The following is a 10,759-nucleotide window of genomic DNA, read 5'->3' on the forward strand; positions in this document are numbered from 1 at the left end:
CTTTGGCGCCTTTTCCTTCCCGCCACGTCGTGGCCCGCCGCGGCCCCTCCGGCGCGCGGGCCGCGCCCGCGGCGGCGCCCCATTGGCTGCGGCGCGGCGGGGCAGGCGGGGCAGGCGCGGCGGCCCCCGCGGCGCGGCGCGGCGCGGCACGGCGCGGCGCCGCCCCGCGGCTCTCCCCGGCCCGCCCCCGCCCCCCGCTACTCCCGCGGTCGGCGCGGGGCCGCCGCGCCACACGGGAGCCCGGCAGCGCGCGGAGCAGCCGCGCCGCGCCCGCTCCCGCTCCCCGCCTCCGCCCCCTACCCCCGGCCCGGCTCCTCGCCCCTTCCCCCGTCGCTGCCCGGCCGCCAGAGCCGCGTCGCTGGCGCCCGCTCCGGTTCGGGTGGTGCCGGCGCCGGTGCCGGCCCTGGAGCCGGGCGACGGGGCCGGGATGCTGCTCTCCAAGATCAACTCGCTGGCCCATCTGCGCTCGGGGCCCGGCGGGGAGCTGCACGCGGCCAAGCTGCAGCCAGGTGAGGCCCGGTTCGGTCCGGCTCGAGCCGGTCCGGCACGCGTGGAGTAGTGGGGGGGGGGGGGGGGGAGAGAGAGGAAGGATTTGTCCCGGTTGGGCTCGGCTCGGCGCGGTCCCGCGGCGGCGGCGTGCTGACGGCGCTGCCTCGCCCGCAGGCAAGGAGAAGGAGCCGCTGGAGAAGCTGTACCAGGTGGGCCCGCTGCTGGGCAGCGGCGGCTTCGGCTCGGTCTACTCGGGCGTCCGCCTCTCCGACAGCGCCCCGGTAAGTGCCGGGTCGGGGGCCGGGACCGGGGAGGTGGGGGGGAGCCTGGCCCGGCCCGGCTCGGCTCGGCTCAGCCCGGCGCTCCCCTTGCCTTGCAGGTGGCCATCAAGCACGTGGCGCGGGACCGCATCTCCGAGTGGGGCGAGCTGGTGAGTACCGGGGGGCACCGGGAGTTATTGGGGGGACGGGGGGGGGGGGCAGCACAGCCCGGTGCAGCGGCGCTGACGGCGGCTCTGCCCCCCCCCCCCCTTTTCGCCCCCTTTCTCCCGCCCCACAGCCCGGCGGCACCCGCGTGCCCATGGAGATCCTGCTGCTGAAGAAGGTGGGCTGCGGCTTCCGCGGGGTCATCCGCCTCCTCGACTGGTTCGAGCGGCCCGACAGCTTCGTGCTGGTGCTGGAGCGGCCCGAGCCCGTGCAGGACCTCTTCGACTTCATCACGGAGCGCGGCGCCCTGCCCGAGGAGCTGGCGCGGGGGCTCTTCCGCCAGGTGCTGGAGGCCGTGCGGCACTGCCACAGCTGCGGCGTCCTGCACCGCGACATCAAGGACGAGAACATCCTCGTCGACCTCGCCACCGGCGAGCTCAAGCTCATCGACTTCGGCTCCGGCGCCCTCCTCAAGGACACGGTCTACACGGATTTCGACGGTGAGTGCGCGCAACCCCGGCTTGCGGCCGGCTGCGCTGCGAAGTTTTTATTATTATTATTATTATTATTATTTATTTTATTTCGTTGCGTTTTCTCACCGGCCGCGTGTTGTTAAACAGGAGCGGGCGCCTGGCCCTGCTGGCAGCCTCAGCCCAAACACCCAACCTGCTGGGGGGGGGGGGAGGGCAACCCTACAAAAACAAACCGCCCCCCTGGGCGTGGGGGGGTTGCAAAACCTGGGCACGGGGCCCGTTTGCTTTGCAGCTGTGGAAGGGCTTGGGCTGCTCCGCACTGCTTGTTTGCCTGGGCTTTTTTTTTTTTCCCCCAGTGGGGGTGCAGGGTTTTTCCCCTCTCCCTTGGGTGTTTTTTCTTTTTTATTTTTTTCCTTTATTATTTTTTTTTCTCGCATGTAACGGTCGGGGCCCCGGGCCTTCCCCGGGCCAGTGCTGCCCCCTTCCGGCACCGGCGGATTTTTTTTTTACAACCTAAAGTTTGTAAACAAGAGTCACGTGGTGGCGGGCGGGTCGCACGGATCCCGGTGTCCCCTCCCCCCACCTCCCTACCCCCCCCCCACCCCAGGGTCCTAGTGCATTGGGGCGCCCAGGCAGGGGCCCGTGCCCCTGCGGCTCCCCACAGGGTTTGGGAGCGGGCTGCATCGCCCCGCATGCCGCTTTGCACCCGGCGGGTTGCGGCGCGTGGGGAAGCGCCTTCGCTCTGTGTGCCGGGAAGGTTCGGTGGCAGCTGCCGGTCCCCGCGCCCGGCGGTGACACTGCTGTTGCTAAACAACAGCCGGGAGGTGCGAACCTCACCATCGATCGTGTCTGCGAGGTGGAGATGCCGCAGTGTCAATTGGGGTGAAAGCGGCTGGAACTAGCCTCATGACATTAAATACAAACGTTTCCTCCCCGGCACTGGCTCGTGCCGATGCTCTGAGGGATGCCGGCTCTTCCCCGTGTGACGAGTCCCTCTGGTCTCTTGCAGGCACCAGGGTGTATAGTCCTCCGGAGTGGATCCGCTACCATCGCTACCACGGCCGCTCAGCAGCCGTTTGGTCCCTGGGTGTGTTACTCTACGACATGGTCTGCGGAGATATCCCCTTTGAGCATGATGAAGAGATTGTGCGGGGCCAGGTGTACTTCCGGCAGAGGGTCTCTCCAGGTGGGCATGTGCTTTTTTGCATTGGGGAATAGCACGCATTAGGAGATGATGCTGTATTCGCAAATGTCCAGCTGGGGAAGGTTTTGACCTCTCCCTTGGTTAGCTGGAGGATGAAGAAGGTGGGCACTTGTTTTGCTCTCCCTGCCCGCTCTCCTCCAAAAATGGTAATTGATGTATTTGGGTGTTGGGAGCCACTCCAAGCACAGCTGGGATAACATGGACAGTGACGGAGGGGGGCAGGAGTTTCAGCCTTCCTAGCCTGACCCTTCGTTTCTGTCCCCAGAATGCCAGCATCTCATCAAATGGTGTTTGGCCTTGCGACCCTCGGACAGGCCATCTTTTGAAGACATTTTAAATCATTCTTGGATGCAAGGTGTCCCCCTACCACAGAAGACAGCCGAGATCCACCTGCACAGTCTGCTCCAGGAGTCCAGCAAATAACTTCTTCAATCTCCTGGCTGTAAAAAACAAAAGAAAACAGAATTCTTCTTTGACTGTAGCACTGAGTGGGGATCGTCACGTGGGAACATCTACATCTTATTGCAGAGCTAGACCAAACTGCAGTCAGTCATCCAAGAGCCAGTGGCCACGATCCAACCCGGGTATCCTGGACTTGAACTTAATGGTCCTGTCTCCCTTGATGTCTTGCCAGTCAACTTCTGGTGATGTTTTATGGGCACTCCCACGAGTGTCCCCGGCCTGCTGAATTCAGGACTGTGAGAGGATCAGAGGCATTATAGCGAGAAAAGCTTCAACCGGGGAAAATTGTTTTGGGGGAGGGTGGGGGGGAGGGCAAATATTATGTCCAAATAGCTGTCTTTTCTTCACTGTCACCGTGTTCTGAGTGCCTTCAGTTGCAATCTGGGCTGTGCTGGAGGAAATACTTGAATCTTCCCACACTGCTGCTTTTTCCAAGACTCGCCTGGGTATATAGCTACTTCTTCCCTTTTTGAAAAGGAAACAGGTCAGAAGAAACTCGGTCAGAAGAAACGTGGGAGCGAAGCGGGCAACATCTCTTGGCTCCCATGGCTTCCGAAGTGTGCTGTCTTGCGTGAACTTTCTTTCTTGGGCTCCGTGCTTCCCATGCCCTCACGAATGCACAAACAATGCAACCCAACTGAGCTGTAAATGTGTGTACAGGATTATACAGGAGCAAAGCTTGGTGTACAGTTGTTAATAATGGTAACACGTTACCTTTTGTTTTTCTCTAATTTTTGTTTTTAATTTATTTTTATGAATTTGTTTGGGGTTCTTTTTTGTTTTTGTTTGTTTTGTTTTTTAAAGGAAAGGTCCTAACCAGTAGGATAACTTATTTATTTATTTATAACTCATGTGGGTTCCTGACCCATGCCTCGCTTCTACAGCTGCTGATCCCCAGGCTTCCCACGTGGGTCTCCCCTCCGTGTCTGTCCTGCGTCCCTGTGCCTCGCAGAGTGCTTCTGTTTGATGTCTTGCCGCTGTGTGGAGCAGCTGCCTGCTTCCCAGCTGTCTGTAAATAGTTCTGGTTGCTGTTGTTCCCTTCCACGTGCAGATCTCGGTTTGCAGATGAGTTTTGTTTTTTTTTTTTTTCCCCTACGGGTATCTGTCTGGGGCTGGGGGTGTCCTGTGCGCGTGTATACCTAAGCGCTCTTCTTGCTGAGCTTTGGGGGGAGCTAGCCAGGGCTGTCGGCACTGTCGAGTCTGTACACGTAACCAATGTGTAGCCAGCAGGTTTTTGTTAATAGTTAATATTGTACAGGGGAATTCAGAAATCCTATTTTTTTTATACATGCGGTTTTAAATAAAAACAAATCAGTTGATTCTGTGGCAACATCTCTTATTGTGGGGCGTGAAGAGGAAAGCTGGAAGCAAGTGGGCTACCAGTGAGCAGGGGATCTCGACGGCACCGTTGCAAACGCATCGGTTTGTCTCTGGCTGGAGCGAGCTTGGGTTTGCACTCCTCGCCTGTGGAGAGGTGAGAGTAGGAAATGACTGTATCGCTTCGCTTGCTGCAGCCGAGACAAACTCCAAAGGTCCCACCCAAAGGCTCGCCAAGCCGAGCTAGCTGGGGCCAGCCAGCTGAAAGCCGCCTGGCGAGGGCTGGATCTGGCCCTCCGCAGGGTGTGTGGAGTTTCCAGTGCTGACTGCTCCTGGCAAGTCTGCTGGGAGAGATCAAAGAGGTGTGGAGCCCCTTTCGTTTCCATTCGGCTGCAGGCGGTTGCGCTGCTGGTGTAGAGCGTGTGCTGGGAGCAGCGCGCAAACAAACATCAAAGCGCCCTTGTGAAACACCGGATGTTGTCAGCCAAATTAAATTTTGGTAATGCAGGTCCTGTTGCTCCGGCTTGGTCAGCGCGGAGTGTGTATTGCACGCCGGGTGCCGGTGGGTTAAGAAAGCCGCCCGAGTGCTGTCCCCACCTCCAGATCGGCTGCAGCTAGCGCTGAGTTAGAGGAAGCTGATGCTCAGATTACGAGAAGTTGGTTGCTATCAGTCAGCAGCGGTAACTCCTTACTTGAGCTTTTACCCTTCAAACTGTCAAACCCCATTGCCCAACTCCACGGTGCTTTGACTTCGGGGGTGTGGGTTGTTTTTCTCGTCTATTTTAATGAGCCTAATTTTAAAGCCGTGCTCTCACTTGCCTGGCTTGGTCTCTTCCCATTCAGTTGTACTGGGGAGCACCTGCTGCCACCCCGAAGGGCTGGGACGGTCTCTGGTGCGGCATTTGCCGGGGTCGTGCATCTTCCCCTGCCCCTCCGAGTGCGGGACGTGCTTCCCTTCCTGCCCTTAACGCTGCAAACCTCCCAGCCAGATCTGACCCCAAGCAACAGGGCCATCCTTTCTGACCGCAGCCCTGCCTTGCCCCCCGCCCCGGGTTTCTCGTTTTAGGGGCTACCTGCCTCAGCGCCCCGCAAACCCGAGGCTGCCGGCGCTGCGCTCCGAGCCCGTGCCTGCCGTCGGAGCTGCGCCCGAGCCTCGTGGGGTGACCTGACGTGTGCTGTGTCGCTGCCCTTGGAGGAAAGCGTTAACTGAGTTGGTCGGGTTTGCTCTGCTTTTATTTTTCCCCCCCTCCCCTCTCTCAGCTGCATCTTTCATCTCTTCCTCCGTGCTGCTAGAAGCAGGAAGCGCAGCTCCAAACGGCTTCAAAGTTTTAGGCCTATTTTGAGCTGTGGTTTGCATTTCACCTCCTCTCTCTCTCTTTCCATCCGGACCATCCGGGAAGCTGCTCTTACGTGAAAGCAAAGCAACCCGCGGTGCTGCGCGCTGCGGAGAGCAGCCCCAGCCCCCGGCGCGGCAGCCGGCCCCCCACCGGGGCCTCCGACCCGCGGCGGGCGCCGCTATCGCGGCCGCCCCTGCTGCGGGCCCACCCTTCCAGCGAACGCTCGCTAACTGCTGCGGCGTTTCTTAGAAAACTCGCCGCAGAAAGGGCCGAGCGGGTCCAGCGCGCCAAGCTGCGCGGGCGCCGCTGCAGAGATAGCCGCTTCCTCGCTGCCTGCGGCAGGGCGCCCTTCGCCCCTCGGAAGGCGAAGGGGCCGCCGTCCCACCCGGCCGGACGCCGTGGCCCGGGGACTCTCTCCTCCCGCCGGGGGAGCGGGCCAGATCCGCGGTTTGGGCGGTGGGAGAGGATGGAGGTGCACGTGTGCAGCATTGGGTTGCAGATGGGGGGGAGAGTTTTGCCTTCTCTAGCAGCTCTCGTTGCATCTGAGTCAGAGCGGTCCTTGCTGGAGACTCGGTGGTCCAGAAAGGTTAAATCACCAAAGCTGGCCTGATGCTTTGGGGTGTTTTCCTGCCTCCTGTTTCCCCTCCAGCAGCAAGCTTCCTTTGCGTGCACAAAGCACGAGCTGGGGCCAGGCTCTCCCCCTCTGTTCCCGTTTTCCGCTTTTTTTCCTTCTTTTGGCTCTCCCTGTTCCTCGTTCTTCCTTTGCTGTCTCTCGTAAAGAGCAAGAGGCCCTGGGGAAACAGCGCTTGTGCACCCACGGCCTCTCGCACCTGATGGCCAACTGCAGCCGCAGTAGGCAGCAGACGCTTGGCAGAAGCCTACAGGCAGAAGGGGGGTGGAGGAGAGGAAAAGGCCCTTTAGCCACTCCAACACATGCATGCGTGTATGTGTGTGTAAGGGGGTACCCTTAAAAACCAATTTCAGAAAGCTAAAACACGAGAGTGCGCACGGGATGGCACCGCTGGAAGCATCTGCGGCGCAGTTCCTCCTCCCAGTGAGGACTCCAGGTTGTTTGCTGCCCTGTGGGGCTGTCAGCCACCGTAAGGGAGGAGAAGAGGCCAGTGCCTCCCTACAGCCCCCATCCAGGGAGCCGGATGGGACAAAACCCTGGGAATCACCCAGGAGGAAGCGATTCTGAGTCAGTGCTGCTCTCCCATCTCCTTTTTGTGCCCCCCGGGTTCAGCCAGGATCTTGGAGTACCCCCAACTTGAAAAAAACAAACAAAAAAGAAAAAAAGAAAGATGAAACAGGACCGGGATGAGATTTCAGGCCGTTCGTTCGGCCTCCCGCAGTCGCCAGGAGCACTGAGGACTTGCGACGGGCCAGCACTCATCGCGTCTCCTTGGGCTACCAGCTCCAGCTGTGAACGTCTGTCCCAACCTGCTCGGCTGTTTGGAAAGGATGGGCCAGGGAGCCCGGAGTCACTCGGAGAGGCAAAGCAAACAAACGGGATGTTTGTTTCCCCCATTTTTTTCTGGGGACTGAAGATCAGCAGCAGCCAAATGCCTGACGCGGCTGAGAAGCCGCACGTGAGCACCGAGCAGAAAAGCAACGCGGGGAGCGGGCCAGGCTTGTCGCAGGGACCGGGTAACTGGGTCACCTCCGGAAAAGCAGGAGGCTCCACGGGAGTTTGCCCCGTCACGGAGAAAACATCCCGTTGCCCCGGAGGCGGCAGCCGAAACCCTTTGGCCAGGGCTCTTCTCGGCGTCGTGAGTCACGCGAGCCGTTTTAAACGCCTGCCTTGGGACGAGGTGAACTATCAGTGAACCAGGCGTCCCACGGCACGTTCCCCGGGAATGAAACCTCCTGGAAGTTGATCTCCGAGCGCTTCCCAGCCAGCCCGCTTGGCAACAGCCCCCCGCGTGCTTGAGCTCTGCACCGGCGTCCCGTTGCAGACCGCCGCCGAAAGCCCCGTGCTGCCAGGGCGAGCGCGGCCTGGTGCTGGTTTCGGGCACCTGGGGCCCTGCTCGAGCCCCCGAGTCTCGTTTTTCGGCTCGGTAAAGCCACAGGGGGGTTTTATACACCGACCTTCCCGAGAGCGGGATCGGCGAGGCACCCAAACGCGCTTGTCCCTAGGGTTGGCGGGGTTTTGCATGAGGCAAAACCACTTAATTCACGTTAAAAAAAAAGAAAAAAAAACACACTACCTCTCTACTGCATAAACTTGAGTCAAATTAGCAACTTCAGCTAAAAAGAGGTATTTTGGGGAGGAGAGAATCAAAGTGTTTCTTTCACCTTTTCCCAGGCTTTTTGTCCCCTTCCTCCCAGGTAACATTTTCATGTCCTTCACCACCGTGTTTATTCCGGTTAGGAGGGGGTTAAGCGACCCGAGAAATGAAACAAAAGCTCTGGTTTCAAACTGAAGCAGCCATTTCAGTTAACCTGAAACGACAGGCGCGCGCGCAAGCACGCAAGGCGAGCGCGGGCTGCGGGGAAGGCGATCTCGCCCTGCCGCGAAAGCCGTGAGAACAGCGGCAGCGAAATGTCATTTCAGGTCAAGCCGCGCCAAAACTCTTCCCCACCCGGCTTCACCGGGCCGTGGGGCAGGAGAGCAGGCGGGGGGGAGGCTCTGCGGCGCTCGCAGCCCTCAGTACCTGCCCCGGCGGAAACCGCCCCCGCGCTCCCGGCCGCTGGTGTGCCGCGACAGCCCTTCTCTCCGCGCTGGGCTGCGGCGCGCGGTAGCTCGCTCTGTGCACCCCCCACACACACACCGCAAGGCATGTGTGCCCACATACACGCGGGTGCATGAGCTCTTCGGTGCACACACCACCCCCTCCTTCCCTAAAAGAAAAAAAAAGAAAAAAAAAGAAAAAGCGAGTCCGGTTCGGTTTGGCCCAGCTTGGCGATTGCAGCCGCCAGCTGAGACCTGACAGCGATCATCACTCCGCTGGGCACGCCGAGGATTAGATTGAAGTCCTTGGCATCCCTCCTGCCATCCCCCCCACCCCCCCAGGGGGTGGATTTTGTCCGCCGCTCTGGTTTTTGGTTGAGGGCCGGGATGTGAGCAGAGCAGGGACCAGGAGCCACCCCTCCCTGCCAGGGCAGAGGGGACCCTCTCCTGTTTACCTGGCAGGGTGTTTCCAAGCAAAGTCTTTGATAAAGGCAATAAATGAAACGTGGGAAGATGATCCGTGAATTGTAGCGGAAAAGCGGGAGGTAAAACTCCAGCAAGCGCCTGTCCCTCTGGCTGGGGACAGCAAAGCCAACCCGCCAGCCCAGACAGAGGGGAGCGCGGACAAGCAAAGACTTCCCAGGGACACAGGGACGCTGAAAAGGGCTCCAGGACAGATGGACAGCCTCTCCGGCGTGCTCAGGCATCCACCGTCCTCATGCGGGCCAGTTTCCATGTGCGGACACCGAGCTTTCGCACTTCCGACCGTGAGCAACGGGGCTCGCCGCTGCTGGTGCAAATGAGCCCGGCCAGGCCCCAGCCCCGGCTGTGTCCCACAGCGGGGCCAATTCCTTGTGGAAACATCGGGAGCGAGGCCTCCCTGCCCGGCGCTCTCTGCGGAGAGGAGCAAGACCCGATCTCCCAGGGATGGGGCACCCGGAGGGGCGGCTTTCGCAGTCGTGTTACGGGATGAAGTGATTTGCGCTAACCCCATTGGTCTTGTGTTTTTAACTGTGCACAAATGCTGGGTTGAAGGAGTGGCTTTTCCACCCTGGATGGCCTCACGTTTGGACCAGATCCCTTCTGGGACCTTTGCTCATCCAACACACCAGCTCCGGACTAGGAGGGCTCTGATCTCCTTGCAGCTGGGAGCCTCGAAACACGCTATTTTTTTTGCTAGCTATGAGTTTCCTTTCTCTGCTTGAGCCTTGGCACGGGAAAGGGAACCGATTCTTCCCTGCGGCCTTTCGTTCTTGTCCGGAATTGAAAGCTGCCGGCGCCTGCAAACCCGCGGTCACGCTCCTGGGCTCGTTCCCCCTCACAGAGCTCTCCCCGGGCTCTGGAGCAGCCCACGGCGAGCGGAAGAGCCGTCACTCAGGTGTCAGGCCCGGCCAGGCGGCACCACCAGCCGCAGGCCTGTGCCGCCCTCTGCCGACCTCCTGGAATAAAGGGGGAAAAAATACAGAAATTTGCCCCTTTTTTCCCTTTTTTTTCCTTCTCCTTTTTGAGCACCCTTTTGCTTCTGGAGTGGCTCCCCAAGCATCTCCAACAGATGGCAACCGTGATTTTCCAGCGGTGCCCTTTCCTCCGGGCGTCCCGACCTCAATCCCGAGGAGCTTGCCGCAGGGGCACGGCACAGGCCGGGCGAGCCGAGGCCCCGCGTGGGGAAGCCCGTGCCGAGGGCACGACAAAGCGGTGCGACCGCCTGGGGCGAGGCGCCTGGCTGCCCTTGGACGCCGGGACGGGGCATCCGCTGGCTGCTTCCCGCTGCCCTCCGGGACACGAACGCCCTCGGGGTGAATGTTTTCACCCCGGGGGTGTAGGCAGCTGGGACAAACGCGGAGGCAGTTTCTGGGCCGGTTGGGGCGATGCTGCCATGAGGGGAAAATGCCGCGCGCGAGGCGCTGCTCCCGCCTCTGGCGAGACGGAGCAGAGACGAGGCCCAGCGGCATTTGGAGGCCGCTGCTGGTACCTCGCGCCTGGCCCTGTGAGGGCCGCTCCGCGCCACCACGCAGCTCTTCCTTCCCCAGGGCATCGCCAGGGGGTTGGAAACGGCCCCAAAACGGCCTCGCACCCTTGAGGGCACCGCAAAATCCATCGTGCCGGGCCGGCCACCCCGAGGCAGCACGGGGCTCCTGTCACGCTCCAGCCCTGACCGGCTCCCCCCGCACGCACCGCGCATGGTTCGGTCCACCCGCAGCCCTCCCCCCCCCCGGTAGATGGTTTAACCCGCTCCCTTCCCCAGCCGGCCGTTTACCCGCCTACCTGGTGCCACCCCCATGCCTTCTCCCGATGGTTTCGCCCCTCTCCATGCAGGAGGATGGACGGGTCCGCCCCATTCCCTCCCCCACCCCAGTGGAAATGGTTTGTCCCTTTCCCCA

General features: G+C 60.7%; 1 protein-coding gene across 1 annotated transcript; it reads left to right on the top strand.

The window, feature by feature from the left end:
• Positions 1 to 334: 334 nt before the first annotated feature.
• PIM1 (Pim-1 proto-oncogene, serine/threonine kinase) lies at positions 335 to 3,343 on the top strand. Its single transcript, XM_062595278.1, has 6 exons — positions 335 to 509; positions 664 to 770; positions 869 to 919; positions 1,048 to 1,414; positions 2,397 to 2,573; positions 2,857 to 3,343. The coding sequence occupies exons 1-6, from the start codon at positions 428 to 430 to the stop codon at positions 3,012 to 3,014; spliced, it is 942 nt and encodes a 313-aa protein (XP_062451262.1). The 5' UTR covers positions 335 to 427; the 3' UTR covers positions 3,015 to 3,343.
• Positions 3,344 to 10,759: the final 7,416 nt, after the last annotated feature.

The sequence above is a fragment of the Rhea pennata genome, chromosome 25, assembly GCF_028389875.1.
Source record: "Rhea pennata isolate bPtePen1 chromosome 25, bPtePen1.pri, whole genome shotgun sequence".
NCBI classification, from domain to species: domain Eukaryota; kingdom Metazoa; phylum Chordata; class Aves; order Rheiformes; family Rheidae; genus Rhea; species Rhea pennata.

Bases quoted from the DNA above. Each gene is read 5' to 3' on its own strand.
- PIM1 (XM_062595278.1), top strand. From the start codon at position 428: ATGCTGCTCTCCAAGATCAACTCGCTGGCCCATCTGCGCTCGGGGCCC. The intron at 510-663 runs GTGAGGCCCGGT...CCTCGCCCGCAG, and splicing joins CGCGGCCAAGCTGCAGCCAG to GCAAGGAGAAGGAGCCGCTG. The intron at 771-868 runs GTAAGTGCCGGG...CTTGCCTTGCAG, and splicing joins GCCTCTCCGACAGCGCCCCG to GTGGCCATCAAGCACGTGGC.